This window comes from Theropithecus gelada, chromosome 5 (assembly GCF_003255815.1).
Source record: "Theropithecus gelada isolate Dixy chromosome 5, Tgel_1.0, whole genome shotgun sequence".
In the NCBI taxonomy this organism is placed as follows: domain Eukaryota; kingdom Metazoa; phylum Chordata; class Mammalia; order Primates; family Cercopithecidae; genus Theropithecus; species Theropithecus gelada.
Genome location: NC_037672.1, coordinates 144,897,703 through 144,916,217, shown reverse-complemented (window position 1 = coordinate 144,916,217; position 18,515 = coordinate 144,897,703). Strand labels below are relative to the sequence as shown.

At 39.5% G+C, this 18,515-nt stretch overlaps 1 protein-coding gene across 1 annotated transcript in view; it reads right to left on the bottom strand.

The window, feature by feature from the left end:
* ARHGAP10 (Rho GTPase activating protein 10) overlaps positions 1-18,515 on the bottom strand; it is a 294,968-nt gene that overhangs the window by 118,346 nt on the left and 158,107 nt on the right. The window contains exons 10-11 of the mRNA XM_025384845.1: positions 11,521-11,595; positions 4,753-4,840 (exon numbers count right to left, since the gene is read on the bottom strand). Coding sequence (XP_025240630.1) covers positions 4,753-4,840; positions 11,521-11,595 — 163 coding nt within the window. The remainder of the gene's footprint in view (positions 1-4,752; positions 4,841-11,520; positions 11,596-18,515) is intronic.

Here is an 18,515-nt window from a genome sequence, read left to right as displayed (position 1 = left end):
AGAAAAAAATGTTTAGGTACATATATTCCTTACATACAATTTATAATGCTATAGTCACATACAAACACAAAATGACAACCAGAAACTAAAATTTAATGCACGAGTGAAAAAATCCTGCTCTTATTTCCCCTCCCTCTCCTTTTCCCCTACACTCCCATTTCACCAAGAAAATGAAAAAAAAAAAAAAAAAAATCAACTATACCACAGGCTAAATAAGGAGAAAAAAGGGCCAATCCAAAGAAAGTCTTCAGGAGGTTTGTTTCAAAATATGGAAAAGCAGGAGGTAACAAAGAAGAAAAATGGTTATCTAGCAGAGAAGGAAAGTTAAAGGGTGCTGAAAAGAAAAGCGGGGTTGGTCGGGGGGATTGAGAACCCTTAGAAAAACATTTCTTTTCCGATAAAAATGAATTTGTATCTGAATATCTTCTACAAGTTACTTATATCATTGCCATATGTCTAGCTAAGCAATGCAGCGTAAGAAAATAAATATTGTTAACATTAGGGAAGCAGCCATAAAAACGACAAGTTCCCCATACAGAATGTATTATGCTGAGTCACTGCAACTCTCAGCCTCCCACCTGACATGTTTCTGAGCCACCTCTCTTTGCCACTCGTTGGGATCTGTTGGGGGATATAAATCATAATATTTACCTAAGCTGGCATTTCCCTCCCAAAAAGTCCCATTACAATTTCCAGGCTTAAAAGAAGTTTCCTCCAGGTAAAATCATTTGACTAGAAACATCACAAAACCACTCATTTGTCCCCTCACAACAGAAAACTGCTGTAACGAACATGTTTCTGAAAATCAAAATAATGGTCTGCATAGATAAGAAATCATTCAGAGGGCTGGTATTCAGCTCTCTAAAACATGAGAAGTAAAACCAAAAAAAACATTGCCTCAAGTCAGTAGAAGGAAAAGGGAGATGCGACGCATCGGTCCACTGCACATACTTGTCCCTCTCCAAGACCCTGGAGGACCTGCTTCTTGTCTTAGTTTGGTGCTTTGGGGCTTTGGCTGTTTTCCTCCCTCCACCTCCACCATCCCATCCAATAAGATGGCTGGGTTATTTGCAGTGAGAAGAATTCAAGGGCAAGAGCTTTTTTGGGTGAGAAAAGCTATATTCAGCTTCACGCCATGGTGCCGTGAGTGACAGAGCTGGGGCTCCAACCCTGGCAGGCAGGCTGGCTCCAGACCTCCTGCTCTTGACCATCACACTGTATTACCTCTCATGCAGAAAGAAATACACTTGCTTGGGCCAGAACCCTGTTGCCAAAATGGAGGTAGATAAAAACTCAGTTTTATCCCATTTGATGCATCACCAAAATTTTTTTTTAAGTGTCAATTAAATCCTAATTACTGCATTTTCCATCGCTAAAAATAACATAGGGGAAAAGAACAGCAACCCAACTTTCAAATCTCCCAAGGCATCTGCCATCTTATGATAATTCACTTTATCACATTCAGGCAGAATGTGTATTTTGTTAGAAGTGAAGTTATATAATAATAACATCTCCTAATGTCGTTCTGTAGGCAATGTTTGTTTAAAAGTGAAATTCCATAGGATGAAGCAAGGTAATAAAATAAAAAGGCAGAAAAAGCAACACAAGACCAGGGGCAATAAGGAACTAGCTTCTGAGAATATCAAGATCCAAAAAGAAATCCTATGTACTAAATAAAAAGAGCCTCTAGTTTATTAAACAAACTCCTCCCACACAGCAAAAGAAAAGAACCATATGGAATGGAGAAAAAAGAATGCAATTTATTGCCAAAAAGGTGGATTTCCAGCCTTAGTTTTCCATCATCTCAGTCAATCCCTTTACCTGCACTGCTACGAGTCTACCAAACAGTAAAACGGATTTACAGCGATCTCCTAGAGTGGCAGTACTTCTTCTGGTCAAGTTAACATGTGCAATTCATTGTATGTTTATACCCCTTACCTACTCTTTCCTGCATCTAAGACAGCTTTCTCAATCTCAGAAATACTGACATTTTGAATCAAATAATTCTTTGTGGGGGGAGGGTGGGCTGTCCTACGTACTGCAGGATGTCAGATGCCACCAGATGCCAGGAGCACTGCAAACCAGCAATGGTGAAAATCAAAAATGTCTCCAAACATGGCCAAACATCCCACTTGGGGGGCAAAATCATCCTCAGTTGAGAACCACTGTTCTAATTTCTCAGCCACAGGTACAGCTCCAAGTTGCTGGGGATACTGCAGTGAACAAGACTTAAAAGATGCCTATCTTCAGGGAACTTAAATTCTTATCCTAGGGTTGGGAATAACAAGATTCATTTTTACCATAATCCTCATCTAAACCACAGTTAGTCACTATCAGTGGCAATACTGATATAAGTATACATCCCTTTATCAATTAGGAATAACAATAATGCACATAATAGTTTAAGAAAAAATTTAGAACAGATGAAAACATCTTCTTTACATAAAGCACTTGAAAATAGGTAATACATACCTATTACCCACGGATAAATTTTATATCATTAAAAAGTGGGACAACCATACAACCCAGCCTACCTGATGGTAAACAACAGAAAAAATATACCACCAATACAATGTATTCTTGAAATAAAAGAAAACCTGACTCTAACAAAGCCTATTTGAAAAATCTTTATCTACAGGACACAGGATGGCTAAAGAAACATGTTAAATGCTATCATGAAGACGTAATCAAAACTGAACCAGGTTCATCAACAAATAAATGCCAGTGGTGGAGGAAGGGAGGAAATTCAGAGATTAAAAGAACCTTAAAACCTATCAACCAAGTGAAATATTGGCACAGTTTAAATCCTGCAGGATTTAAACCAAATATAAAAAGCCTTTTTTGAAGACTGCTGGTAAAAATTGAACATAGATTGAATGCTGGATATTAATTTTGTTGTGCATAATATATTTTGATTGACTTTTAAAAAATGACTCTTTGAGGCCAGGTACGATGGCTCATGCCTGTAATCCCAGCACTTTGGGAGGCCGAGGCAGGCAGATCACGAGGTCAGGAGATCGAGACCATCCTGGTTAACATGGTGAAACCCTGTCTCTACTAAAAAAACATGAAAAAATTAGCCAGGCATGGTGGCAGGCGCCTGTAGTCCCAGCTATTCAGGAGGCTTACGCAGGAGAATAGAGTGAACCCGGGAGGTGGAGCTTGCAGTGAGCTGAGACTGAGCCACTGCACTCCAGAGTAAGACTCCATCTCAAAAAAAAAGAGTTTTTGAGATACTCAAATATTTATGGGTACAGTAATACGATGTTTCAGAAAATCTTTAAAGTATTACCTATAAAAAGTGGCAGGTAGATCCCAGCACTTTGGGAGGCTGAGGTGGGTGGATCACCTGAGGTCAGGAGTTCGAGACCAGCCTGGCCAATATGGCAAACCCTGTCTCTACTAAAAATACAAAAAAATCAGCCGGACTTGGTGGTGAGTACCCGTAATCTCAGCTACTGAGGAGGCTGAGACAGGAGAATTGCTGGAACCCGGGAGGCAGAAGTTGCAGTGAGCCAAGATCATGCCATTGCACTCCAGGCCGGGCCAACAGCGAGACTCTATCTCAAAAAAAAAAAGAAAAAGAAAAAAGAAAACAGTGGCAGGTCAAAAGATTAATGAATTAAGAAGGATGGAATGCTGATAACTCAAAAAGCAGGATAATAGAGCCATAAGGGTTCATTACACTAACTTCTCATCTTATGTATCTGAAATTTTTCATAATTTTTTAAAAATACAAAATATGTCATATTGATTTGAATGTATCTACTGGAACCAAAGTAACTTTTACCTGGAAAACAACCCTATGTATGGTTAAAAAGCACTGGTCCTGAGGCCGGGTATGGTGGCTCACACCTGTAATCCACACTTTGGGAGGCCAAGGGAGGCAGATCACTTGAGGTCAGGAGTTTGAGGCCAGCCTGGTCAACATGGTAAAACCGCGCCTCTACAAAAATTACAAAAATTAGCCAGGAGGCAGAGGTTGCAGTGAGCCAAGATCGTGCCACTGCACTCCAGCATGGGCAAAAAGAACAAGACTCCATCTCCAAAAAAAAAAAAAAAAGAACTGGTCCTAGGTCATTCGTTTGCCATGGAAAATCTAAGTCCCCAACAGAACCACAGCATATAAAAATTACAGTTGTGATCTTTTTTCATTTTTTTTAACTGTCTATATACTTGCTCTTCATCTAACCCTGAGCTTACCATTATTTTCTTTAAAAAAAAAAAAAAAAAAAAGATTCATAAAAAATGCTACCCTCTCCTAACTCTAGTCCTAAATATTTTCTATTATCAATAGAAAACAACTTTATCTTAAAACCTCACCAAGTAAACTTCTTTTCAACGAGCTTTGCATTGACATGTCATAAGCCTTAAGTTCAAATCATTTAAACTTTAAAAAATCATTTCAGCCTAAAATATAAAGACATAATGAATTCAATAAATAGCCTTCATTCCATCATGAGCCTCAACGAGTTGTTTCATAGTGTTTAATTCCTAAAATGTACATCCACAAGAAACGTCTATTTCAAAACCCAAGTCTATGTCAATTCCTGTTTTGTTACAATTTACTTAGTTACTGATGTTTATCTATCAGTTACCTTTCTTTCTGGGACACTGAGACACCTGAGAAATTTTCCCTTTTTAAAGTAAGGCTTCATTTAAGTATCGATATTTATGTACACAATTGGCATCTGTTGTATGTTACAGACCCCAATAGTCCATTCTTCTATCTTGCTGCTGAGAAGGGCTTACCTCAAATACTGTTTCAGGGCACTTGTTATTGTCTTCACCTCCCAATCTGCAGAATTCTCCAGGTCCACCTCATGACACGTTTTTACATCTAGTGAGCAAGCAAACAACAAAAAAATAATTAAAACCTTGAACATCAAAGGTCCTCTTGTCTAGCTCACAAAGCTTCCATTTTTAAATGAGCAAACCACAATCCTGCGGTTTCCTAGGAAAACATTATATATACAATTTCTCTAAAATACTATAAGATATGTTCTATGACTAGACACTTCTGGCACTTCAGAAAATCTGCAATAGAGATCAAAGCAAAAAATAAGAGACGGGTTGGGCGTAAGGAAGAATTAGACATAGTGTATTATTTCAACACCCACAATGTATTTCATGTATAGCTATTATCATCGTTGTTAACAGTATCACTCAGTAGCCTTGGCTTATTAGCAAGTGGCACTTTCAGTTGTATGCATATGATTTGTTTTAGGTGGCACTGTTGCTCTCCTACTGTGTATTGACAGAGGCAGGAGACAGCCAAATAAGAAGGGTAGAGTCCCCAGAGAACCTCCGACCCACCCAGGTCACTGTGTACATGAGGCTTGCCTAAACATGCCCACGGTGAAAATTTCGGTCTTTAACACATGCTCAGTAAGGGAAATAAATCAACGTGGAGTGGCTCAGACTAAGGGCCCATATGCACACTGGGGGAACAGGGCGGAGCTACTGGGAATTCCTGCCTTATGCCAAGGAGGAGCCAGACCTCTTCAACTCATGTGTGGTGGCCTTGCGTTCAGTATGAGAGTTGGGAGCCGGCTGATGGGACCCCCTTTCTTTGCTGAGAGCTCCCCTTTAGCTTAATAACTTCCACTCTCCTCACCTTTCACTGTGTCCGCATCTCTGATTTTCCCTGGTGGTGACACAAAAACTCGGATTTAGCCGAATCAGGGAGCAAAAAACATCCTGCATCATTATGACACAGAAAATTGCGGGTGGCACCATGAACGGCAAAATGACTATCAGAATTGGCAACAAACTGGTGAAAGGATGATAAACTTAGTCTCAGATTTTCAGGATTTCTGTTCATTAGATTATCTTTCTGAAATTAATATATGATCAACCAAAACAGAAAATGACTAGACAGAGACTTAAAAAGTCATTTACAGTTAACCTTTCACATTAACACTATAATATATACACTCATCCGGGAAATATGTACTGAAAGCCTCTGTGTAACACTCCAGACATTCATTCTAACTTAAACTAGTTTTATTTATCCAAATAGTGCGTACTGATGTGTTTCTTACAAACATCCTTTCAAGTGATAAGTCAATAGGGTTGCTCCTTTATAAAGTAAAAGAAAAAAATTAAATTCAAAATGGCTAGTAAGTTCTAAAGAAAAGGTATGTGGTATCAAGAAAAAAAAAAAAAAAAGGAGATGGGAGAGTTAGTCGGTTGTGGAAAGGAAAGCGTCAATCCTGGCAGAACTAAAATGAAAGGATGGCAGGAAAGGCAAACCCCTAAGGAGTATGGTGGCATCTATGACTCTTATAACTCTGGGCTGGTACACTCAGCTGTGGCATGGTGGCGGGGAGGAGAGCAGCATGGGTATCAAAAAGCTGGGCTTACATGCCTCTAACAACCTGGCCCAGCCATACTACCATAAGCGACTTCCAAACCTCCCTGAACTTCAGATCTTCATCTGCACAATGGAGATACTGTAAATGCTCTCACAGAACTATTAAGAGCATCAAGGCAAATGAAGAATGTATACAGATTTCCATAAATAATTAAATGTAGCAGGTTATTACCACTGCTGAGTCACTAAAAAATATAAGCAAGCAGTGATGGTACCTGCCCAAAGGGAGGAGGCAGGAAATGGGTTATGACGAATGATAATGAGCCATCAATATCAATCTGCCTGGTTTTCTACACGCCTACTATGCAAAGGAGAAAATAAGAGATTCATGGAAAAGACTCTTTCTCCCTCACTCCACGATGATGTCTTAACTAAGACCAAAAAAAACCTAGTTGTTTCAAGGTTTTTTTCCTCCCTTATACTGTATTTGTCTTCATGGAGAAGGAAACATCTTGTTAGTATTTCCTTTTTAAAAACACTAAAAAGAAAAACCTGTCAAAATGGGACCACCACATTAAGTCATGCATGCCACTTAAAAAGTTTTAGGCTTGGGATGATGAAGGGTGGATGATAACTCAATGTTGGGTTGAAACTTTCTGAAGATAAAGTAAAACAGGAAGTGATGGTTATTTCACAGCCATAGTATCATACATATGAGGTCAATTACTCAAAGGTCTGAAGACTTTTAAAGCACTTCAACATTTCTTGATTACAGCAACTGACAGCAATATGCAATAAACTACAACAATGGCAATTGACACTGATTACATTTTGATCAGTTCCTACAATTCAGAACTCATTTGTTACTGAGCTTGTCAGACAAGCCACAGATACATTCAAGAAATCAAATTAAGCACCCTGATTAAAGGTGCAATCCTTTATAACTAGGACTAAATAATTCTGTTCTAAAGCCTTTGCCAACCAATTACTTCAGTAACTGAATATTCTCTCTCTCATTAAATCAATTATTTAAATCTCATTTTAACATACAAGTCAGATAACATTTTCAATCAACTTGCTACCAGCAAACCATCTTTTTAAAATCCAAGAGGCTTCTAAAGGAAATCTTTTATTTCCAGCTTTCTACCAAATTATGATTCTGTATTTTGAGAATCATATTCTTTCCATGGAAAAATAAGCCATCATTCTAAATTCATGGAATAAAAAGCAGCTGTCATATCAGAAGCAAATGACTACATAGCGTCTATGTTACTCTCTCTTAAATTTTCACTGTTTTCAAATAGCTCAATCATCCCTAGCAGTCCTTTTCAATGAGTAAATGCACTGGGACTAGGCAGAATTTAATAATTATTTGGGATTCAAACATGAAAATACATTTGGAGGGTTCATTCAGAATATATGATCTACCATAAGAAAGACAAAAACAATTTACTTCCTTTCTGACCAAGGAAGGACACTTCATGGATTTGTTAAAAATCTGAACTAACAAGCACAGATAAAAAGAGTTGACTTTTTATTTGGGTGAACGTTTCACACTTACATAACCACTGGTCATTTTTTTTGAAACTGAAAATCTGCAGTCCAACCTAAATGCAAAGTGCAATTTTATGCAGCTGCTAGCACCCTACTCAACACTGACTTAGGTCCAATTTTAAAGTACTTGAAAAAGCACAATGAATGGATGAATTTTGAAAATATGTCGTATAATAAAAAATCAGATATTTTTCAGCTACGTTAGTTCACTTTTTTCCCCAATCGATGCAACAAAGTTGTCCTACAAAGGAAACAAGGTAATGGTTTTCAAGTAAAACTCTTCTCATTTCTTGTTTTCTGTGGTTTTATGTGTGAAAATAAAGTCATCCAGCCCTTCTTGCAAATCAGATTTAGAATTAACCACTGAGCTCACCAGACCACACAAGCTACTACCACATTTTCTCACAATTTCCTCTTCTCTTGCTCTGATGTTTTAAAGTAAAGTAGGGAAGGAGGAATAATGCGTAACAATTCTACCTCCTATCAGTTCTAATCTACCATGAACTATTGTAATTGCTATTTACATTCCCACTCCATTTACTAAAAAATCATGACTCACCCAAAGACAACTCATCTGATATTTCTCCCTGCCTTTCCCAACTGTGCTGTTTCTACTTTACAAAAACAATAACAACTTCTACCAAATCTGTGCACCCTGTCTTAGAGGCTGCAAAAGGGAAGAAAAAGGCAGGCCTCTGCTCATATGGGCATGTTCTTTCAGCACCTTAAGAAGCTTGGTCCAGGGAAAGGCTCAGAGGCTGCTGGAAATCCAGTGGACAGTTGCCTTAGGCTCCCAGAGGGGAAGACAACTAAGAATGCCCTCTCATCACCAGGTGGACGAAGGCAGCTGCCTGTTCCTTTACCCGGCCTCGAGGAGAATAACTGCCTCTCTATTTAGACAATTTTGTATGGTCAATGTCATTGCTATTTCATGCCAGCTGGGAGGTAGGAGAGAAGGAAAGAAGGGGGAGAAAATAAAGAGGGTAAGGAGGGAAGAAAGGGCAGGAGAAGGAAGAATGACAGAAAGAAAATGGAAAGAAACATTTTTCTCTATTTTAATATGAAATATGAAGGGAAAAAACACACCAGAAAAAAGAGACAAATGAAAAAACATGCAAGAGATTAAGCACATAATGTTTTAGAAATCATTATAAACTTTTACACGAGTAAAGAAGACTTAAAACACTTCAACAAACAATACAAAGTATTTTGTGTAAAAATGGCAATAAAAAATTCTAAAGTAAATAATTACCTCTCAAGAACTACAGAGAACTGGGTAAATGGCAGCTCTCCTCAAAAAATAGTACCTGGCTTAGGACTGTTTCTCAAATACTTAAAAGTTAAATTATTTCCCATTTCTACAAAGACAACGCATTACAAACAAAATGTTCTTCGAAAAAAATTCAAAGTTGAAATAAACCTATTACCTTCAAGAATAATAATAATAAACACTAATTATTTAAAAAAGCAAAGTTAAAAATTGGGCAGACCCACACAATTTTTTCGTCTTCAGGATATATACATAACCCTGTAACAATGCAGCAAAATGGGAAAGGTTGGAGAAAAATAATATCCCTAAGATTATGTAGACATGACTATTCAAAACTCTAAAACCCTTTTTTTGGAAAAGCCATTAAATTATTCCCATTTGAGCACTCAATCTGGATAAAAGGAAAGAAATTAGGAAACATTAAATTGACTAGGAAACAGCAAGTAAATATATTTTGTCAAGGGCTAAGGTTTGTATTGGTAGCATAAGGTAACAAGAAAATGGTATTAATGCTAATGAAAATCCAAAGTTTTTGATTGATAATCTTAAATTCATCGTAGGAATTATTTATAGATTACTCAAAACAAAGGTATATTGTGTAACCCTCTTAAATGAATGAGGAGGTAACAAGTCAGTAACTGTCTCACATCAATTCTCTAACTTTCCTCTGTTTGCAGAGTGATATTACTGAAAACATAAGCATTTCCCTTGCCAGCAATATGTATGAGGTTGCGTCACACTTATGTCCTGGGCTTCTCTACTCTGAGGCTCATGAAAAGTAAAAACAGTTTTCCAGGTCATTAATTTTTTGAGGGTTTAGATATTTAATAACACCTTGTAAGTTAAGGACTGGCTTGGGACATTTCCCATGAGCAGAGCAAACTACCACGCTGAGTTGAGCAATGCTGTACACGTAGAATTTTATGAGATGACCAACAAATTTTGAGACAGCTTAACACTTCAAGGTGACCACAGAAAAACCCTTCTTCAAACTTTCCTTGAACAGGAACAAGATGATAATAAAAATAATGCCAGGTCCTTAGGATCAATTTACCATCAAAATGTGCCTTTCAGTCCACATTTCCCATTCTGATATCAACATACTCCTCCAGTTCTAATCATCATAACACCATCTTGGAAATGAAAGAAGTGTTTCTAATTTTAAAATTAAGTAAAAGCAGATGCTGTAGTCCCATTAAATTCTTCCAGCTGCTACTGAACCACTGGCAACCTGAGTCTATTTAATTTGGAGACCACTAATGGTAAAAAGGAAAATCTGACTGCCAAAATTGCACACCCAAGTTAAACCAGAGAGGCAGAAAATGAAAACAGCTTATGGAAGCGAATGTATTCTAATAAGGCTCTCCAACTGATGATGGGCAATTTTTCCTGTGGTTAATAGCTTACAAAAGATTGTTGCTTATTAAATCCTTAATTCAAATATAGCCAAACAAGCAATCCTATCCGTAGCATGGCAGTTGATTTTATTCAACTTGGCTCATGCTTCCTAAAAATGAGTCTTTGCTATAATGCTTTAAGATGCAGACAGGTTGGAATGTATTCACAGCACACCTGAGGGCATTGTTAATATTGATTAATGAAAGTAAGATATCAAATAAATTAATACGTAGCAAGATCATAAAGACAGATTGGTTTGATACACAGGCCCTCTAGCCTGATGAGTTATCATCACTCTTCAAGAGGCAGCCTGTTTTGGGGTGGGGGAGAAATGGAGTGTCTTACAGGTGGCAATGAACTGACAGCAGTGTGTAATGTAAAAGCGCTTTGTCATTCACATAACGTCTGGGGTAATGAAATGAATTCACTCTCTGGCTTCCTCTAGTCTGCGACGCCAAAGAACACTGTGTTATCAGCACAGATGGAGCATGCATGGTTCTGGAGGAGAGCCTGGTGTGAACTACAAACAAGCCACTGTGAATACCAATGAATCCCTGAGAATCAGACCCTTGCTGTCAAATGACAGTTTTGGAAGCTCCATAAAAATGAGCTAGTCCCAGTGGTCTTGTCCAACCAAATGTACTGTCACAATTGTGGACAGGCTATTTGGAAACCACGCAAAGCGTAGAGGCCTGACTGCCACTTCCCTGTGAGAAGCAAGCACAGGAAGACAGTCAACCAGGGGGTGCATTCTTTTTTCTTTCATTTCTTAGTAAAAGGTAACAGACAATCTATCAATCTATACTGATGCAAATACTAATCTACTTCTGTGGTTCAGTTGTCTCTGCTCAGCAGAAAACTCCTGTAGGAAGTAGAGGAATGGAATCACAAGTATTCTCTACATTACTATGAAATATTAAGCTGTGAAATCAATGAACATATACAAATAACACATGGAAAAATGATTAGAAAAGAGGCATACCCATCAACATACTGAGAAGTCTCTGGACCTTTGAACTCACCCCTACAACTCTGTACAATCCTTGGTCATTTATACCTATGGGAAGAAACAAACTATTAGCAAAACAGAAGACTATCATATTTTAAAAGCCATCAAGCAGTTGCATTCACAATCTTTGCTAACTAACATTAGCAGCACTCCTGTTAACTATAAAAATAACCTTTGAAAAAAGCAAGTATTTAACAACTTGTTTTACTAGCTTTTCATCTGTAAGTTGTGGTTAAAAAATAATCTCAGCAAACAATGTTCCATGTGGACAAAAATGAAATGCCTCAACGTTAGTAAGTTAGTTAAGTATCATGGATACATTGAAATGAATACCAATCCAATTTGTAAAGATGCACTAAAACTTTTATGTTTATTGTATTTACTTGTTTATATTCAAACGTTTTAGCCTTTTAAAAATATGGTGATGATTAGTACACAGAAAGAAATCATTGTTTGGACGATTCTTGAAAACCATGGAAATTCATTCGAAACTAAAGCAAAACTGTAATTTTTTTAAAGTTGTTACAGGCCCTGTCCAGTGAGGAGCTCTGAAACTTCAAATCAGTATCACCACAAAGTATACTGCAAAATGAACCAAATCAATGCATCCTCTCTCTCTACAGAGATCTGAAAACAAATTGTCCCTGAGAACAAGAGACATATAAAAGGTACTGTCAAACACAATTTGGTATGCTCAACAAATATCCTTATCATTTGGATTCTGATCTGAACAAATCAATGATGAAAAGACATTTTTGATGCAATTAGGAAACTCTGAGTGGCACCAAGGATATGTAAGAAAATCTTCATTTGTTTAAAGTTGCATCCTGAAAGGGGTGAAAGTAACCTTACATTTACTTTACGAAGGAAAAAGGGATAGATGAAACAACTATGGCAAAATCCTGATAATTATTGAATCTGGATGAGAATATGGGAGTTCATTATACCAATCTCTCTACTTTTTTACGCTTGAAAATTTTCATAGTAATGACTTCCAAAAACTGTGACTTATATTTACTTCTCAAACGAGTTGCAGCTTTCTGGCTGTGTGTTTATTTTTCTCCACTATGAATGTTAAAGCTAACAAGAACACAACTGGCTGACAGGCAGATGATGCCTCTAATCCCCAAAGTTTCCAAAACAAAATAACACAACAAAAGGCCATGGAATTTGCCCACGAGGGTTTACTTTCTTTTCACCTCCCTGCTCGGAGCGATGAAAAGAATACTAGCCAGAGTCTAAAGAACTGGATTCAAGTCAGTTCAGTCACTCATGAGGAAGACAGGAAACCTCTTGGAGTCTCTATGCTGTATCTGAGATCAAGGACTGCATCCTATACCCTATGTTATGCTGGGAGAGAAATGAGACGATACTAACACGTGTCCTATAGATGGTAACTCACAGTGCACACACAAAAGCATTCATTCTTCCTTGCCAAGTTTTGTCCCTTCTTTTTCTCTTTGCTTTTTTAAAAATTATAGTTACATATGCTATTTTTTTTTAAGTTCAGGGCTACATGTACATCTTTGTTACATAGATAATAAACCTGTATCATGGCATTTGTTGTACAGACTATTTCATCACCCAGGTACTAAGCCTAGTACTCATTAATTATTATTCTTGATCCCCTCCCTCTTTCGACCCTCCACCCTCTCATAGGCCCCAGTGTGTGTTGTTCTCCTCTATGTGTCCATGAGTTCTCATCATTTAGCTCCCAGTTATAAGTGAGAACATGCAGGGTTTGGTTTTCTATTCCTGCATTACTTTGCTAAGGATAATGGCCTCCAGTTCCATGCATGTCCCGGCAAAGGACATGAACCTCGTTCCTTTTTAGGGCTGCATAGTAGTCTGTGGTACCTTATGTACCACACTTTGTTTCTTTTGGAGATGGAGTTTCACTCTTGTTGCCCAGGCGAGAGTACAATGGAGTAATCTTGGCTCACTACAACCTCCGCCTCCCAGGTTCAAGTGATTCTCCTGCCTCAGCCTCCCAAGTAGCGAGGATTACAGGCATGGGCCACCATGCCCAGCTAATTTTGTATTTTTAGTAGAGACGGGGTTTCACCATTTTGGTCAGGCTGGTCTCAAACTCCTGAGCTCAGGTCATCCGCCTGCCTCAGCCTCTCAAAGTGCTGGGATTACAGGCAAGAGCCAATACGCCTGACCCCACATTTTCTTTATCCAGTCCATCACTGATGGGCATTTAGGCTGATTCCATATCTTTGCTATTGTGAGTAGGGCTGCAATAAACATACATGTGCATGTGTGTGTATAATAGGGTGATTCATATTACTGGGTATATACCCAAAGGAATATAAATTCTCTTTGCTTTTTATTCCTTATTTTTTAAGTTTTGCAAATGTCCTATTTTTCCTTCTGTTAAAGGCTGAATTGTATCCCCCCAAATTCATCTATTGACATCTTAATCCTCAGTACTTCCAAATGTGACTGTATTTAGAAATAGGTCTTGAAAAAAAAGTAATTAAGTTAAAATGAGGTCACCAGGGTGGGCACAAATCCACCATGATTGGAGGCCTTGTAAGAAGAGATGAGGACACAGACATGTACAGAGGGGGACCATGGGAAGACACAGGGACAAGACAGCCACTCCCATGCCAGAGAGAGGCCTCAGAAGAAATCAACCCTGCTGATAGCTTAATATTGGACTTGTAGCTCCTAGAATTGTGAGAAAATTGATTTCTATTGTTTATCAGCAACCCCCATCCCCAATCTTTTAGGCACCAGGGCCCGGTTTCATGGAAGACAATTTTTCCACTGACAGGGGTGGGGGATGGTTTCAGAATGATTCAAGCGCATTACATTTATTATTAGATTCTCATAGGAGCACACAATCTAGATCGCCACATGTGCAGTTCACAATAGGGTTTGCACTCCTATAACAATCTAATGTCCCACTGATCTGACAGGAGGCGGAGCTCAGGCCATAAGGCTCGCCCACTGCTCACCTCCTGCTGTGGGGCCTGGTTCCTAACAGGCCACAGTCTGGGGATTGGGGACCCCTGGTTTAAGTCACCCAGTCTGTGATACTTTATTATGGCAGCCCAAGCAGACTAATAATTACTCTCTATCTCATTAGAGCTTAAAGAACCAGAAGAGCAAAGGCTAGCCCTTAGTCTAAGTCTACTCAGAACTCTAAGGAGTCATAGCAGCAGAGGCACACCTTCCTCAAGAGGAGCGCTCAGTGACTACAAGGGAGGATAAGGAGGCCGCAAAGCCCTGTCAGGAGTTGGGAAAAAGAAACGGAAGTTGCCAAGAAACACAAAAATCAGAGACCTTTTGAGCCTGATATAGGAAAAAAGATTGAGCCTCATTCCTCCCTTCTTTTTGGAAGCCAGAAGGATATGTCCAGATGGTTTAAAATGCCAGAGGGTTTCAGTACTACTCTAGATAAGAAACCTAAAAATGTTTGACCTCAGTGGTAGAAACCAAAAGAGCAAATCATACTCTGCATTCAAACAAACATGCCTCTGTGAAAAGGGCCTGAATTATATGGAAAGATGAAATAAGAACGCCACTTCGGCAATAATAATCACTCTGTGCCGGTAATTACTATCAAATAATTGATCAAGTTCAAATTCATCAACCTGAGAGAAGTAGAGTTAATTGCTAATGCATACTGAGAGGTGCAAGGGGGAATTAAAGCTACTCAACACAGTTTTTACATTTTTAAATGAAATTTAAATAAACCTTGCACAAAAGCAGCTTGGAAATAGCACGTACAATACATACACTCCAGTCTTGTTGGATTTTCTATTTCTTGCTACACTGTTCTCAAAGGCTCTGAACTAAATGAGAGCTGGAACATTCTTTTTATCTATGAACACATATATGTTCATATAAAAGGCATCAAATACATTTTAAGGATATAAACCAACCAATATGCCAAGGCATATCAGTGAGTTTATCATGTCCTTTCCAGCTTCTTTTCCAAATTTCCCTGTCAACCAAAGGGGTCACTATTTCTGATCAACAAGTATTAGAAATTTGAAATCTTTAACTTCTTCCCTGTCACTTTCCAAATGCAACAAGTCAATGTCCACTCTTTCTTCAAACTTCAGACTAATTTCTGCCTCTTCAACACAGTCCTGAATTTCATGCACACACATTTATTATGGAATCCCTAAAAAGAAACACACAACTATAATCCATTCTGAACACTGTCTTCTATCTTCTTATTTTCAAACCACTATTATTATCTAACATCCCCTGGATCCCCATTTAAGAGCAAGCCTTCAGATCCAGCCCACATCCTCTAGCCTTACCAAGTATGTAAGGCACACACACGCACACGTCCATGCCGGGCCTCACCTCATCTTCCTACAGGGACTGCAGTGTATTCAACTTAATCACAACAGACGGCTTGACCATCACCCACAAATAACCAAGTTCATTGCATCCTCTGCGGCTACATTCAGGCTGAAGTCTCCCCAGTAGGAATGCTCTTCCCCTTCTCTTCACAGATTTATTCAACTGTCATATATTTATTCATCAGATATGTGCCAGGTGCTATTCTGGTTGCCCAAGATTCGACAGTCAGTAAAATTCCCATCTAAACCTTCAAAATCGGATAAAAATCCCCTTTTTGACACCAGCCCACAGTGACATTCCCTTCTTCTAAATATAACTCATAGTTAATTCCTTTTAACACTTAATTTAAGTATTTTTATTTTTAAGACAGGGTCTTGTTCTGTCACCCAGGGTGGAATGCAGTGGTGTGATAACAGCTCACTGCAGCCTTGACCTCCTTGGATCAAGCAATCCTCCCATGTCAGCCCCTAGACTAGCTGGGACTACAAACACATGCTACCACACTTGGCTGAATTTATTTTTTTTTGTAGAGAGGGGGGGGTCTCACTATGTTGTCTGGGGCTGCTCTCAAACTCCTGGCTCAAGTGGTCCTACTGCCTCAGGGCATCCCAAAGTGCTGGGATTACAGGCAAGAGCCACTGCACCCACCAGGGTACATCTTAAAACAAGTCCACAATCTTAAGTCACAATTTTGAAAATCAAAAGTGTTCACGGATAGAGGAGTGGCATCACCAAGATGGTGGCATAGAAAGCAACCTGCTCATATCCCCATATGACAGTAAGAATTCCGCATCCATCCATCATCAAATTCTGACGGCATCTCAGGATTCAGGTGAAAGTTTGTGAAACCTTGGTGGAGCCCAAGATCTGGGAGGGTCGCTTTGAGAGTGCAGACCAACATCCAGGTGGCTGATGTGCCACAAGCTTGCTCCTAGGTTCAAGCATGACAGTGGTCCAGTCCTCCATGGGACCTGGCTACAGCCCTGTTTGGCCTTGAGTCTGCAGCTGAAACTATCTGCCAAGGGGTCCAAAAGGAATCTTGTACACTGGTGCTTTGGCAGAAGGGTTTGTCTGCATACTAACAGTGGTCTCAGCAGTAAACTTGAGATTTGCCCTGTGGCTTCACTCCAGGGCCCCTCAGCCAAGGTCCTAGCTCAGAGCTGCTCGCACAGGGACCCAGAGGGAGACTCATCCATGTCTCGCAGCCTGGGAGCCTGAGCCTTCCAGATGGGTTTGCCAACCTCTGCCCCACAACAGATCCCATGGGGACCCAGGCTCAGCTCCCGCCCCTCCCACTGCAATCAGGGAACAATCTTGTGTTGAGACCTACTAGGAGACATACACCCAAAGCGCCTGGCTCTCCAGCCTCTGCCCCACAGCAGATCCCAAGAAGGCCTCATCTCAACTCCAGCCCATTCTGCTACAGTCAGAAATTCATCCCACCCATGCAGAGACCTGCTGGGACACACACCCATCTGGACCAGTGGAACAGTCTTCCAGACTCAGGTCCTTGGCCAGTATTCCCACACAGTCCCAGTACTTCTTGGGTCTTCCCCAGGTCCATCTGGGGCAGAAAGCCACATCAACTTCTGAGTCCTGAAGAGACTCGTGGCAAGCCTGGGCTTAGAGCATCCTCTAGTGCTGAGACAGCTTCAGTGGTCATAGGCTCAGGAAACCCAAGAGTCAATCAGCTTAGAATCCTGGAAGGCCCTCTGAAGAACAGGCACAAAGCCAGACTGGGTAGATGAAAATAGCTAATCCCTCAATGCGCAAACACTCAAACACTGTCACACATCTACAAGCATCGAGAGCATTCAGGGACTGGCACAGTGGCGAGTGCCTGTAATCCCAGCTACTTGGAAGGCTGAGGGAGAAGGACTGCTTGAGCATAGGAGTTCAAGGCCATAGTGTGCTATGACTGCACCTCTGAATAGTCTCTGCGCTCCATCCTGGGCAACAGAGCAAAACCTTGTCCCTAAAAAAACATTTTTTTAAAGAACATTCAGGGAAATATGACCTCACCTAACATGCAATATAAGGCAACAGAGACTAACCCTAAAGTGATGAAGATGTGTGATCTCTCAGACAAAGAATTCAAAGAAACTGGGCTACCTTCTTAACAAACTTCAAGAAAATATAGAGAATCGATTCAGAAATTTATTGGGGAAATTTAACAGAGAGATTGAAATAATTTTAAAAATCAAAACGAAATTCTGAAGCTGAAAAAGTATAAATGCATGACCTGAATTCAGGTTAAGTATTTTATTCACTCAGACTGAATGTTCATATTTCACATATTAAAAGTAATTTCCACACTAAACCTACCTGGAGATGTAATATTCTATTCAGTATATGTCTCATATTACCTTTTTATTGTTTTTTCCATATTTTATTTCCAACTTTTAAGTTCAGGGGTACATACGCAGGATGTGCAGGTTACATAGGTAAATGTGTGCCATGGTCGTCTGCTGCACAGATCATCCCATCACTCAAGTATTAAGCCCAGCATCCATTAGCTATTCTTCCTGATCCTCTCCTTCCTCCCACCCCCTTGCACTCCCACAGGCCCCAGTGTATGTTGCTCCCCCCATTGGTCCATGTGCTATTATTTAGCTCCCACTTATAAGTGAAAACACGAT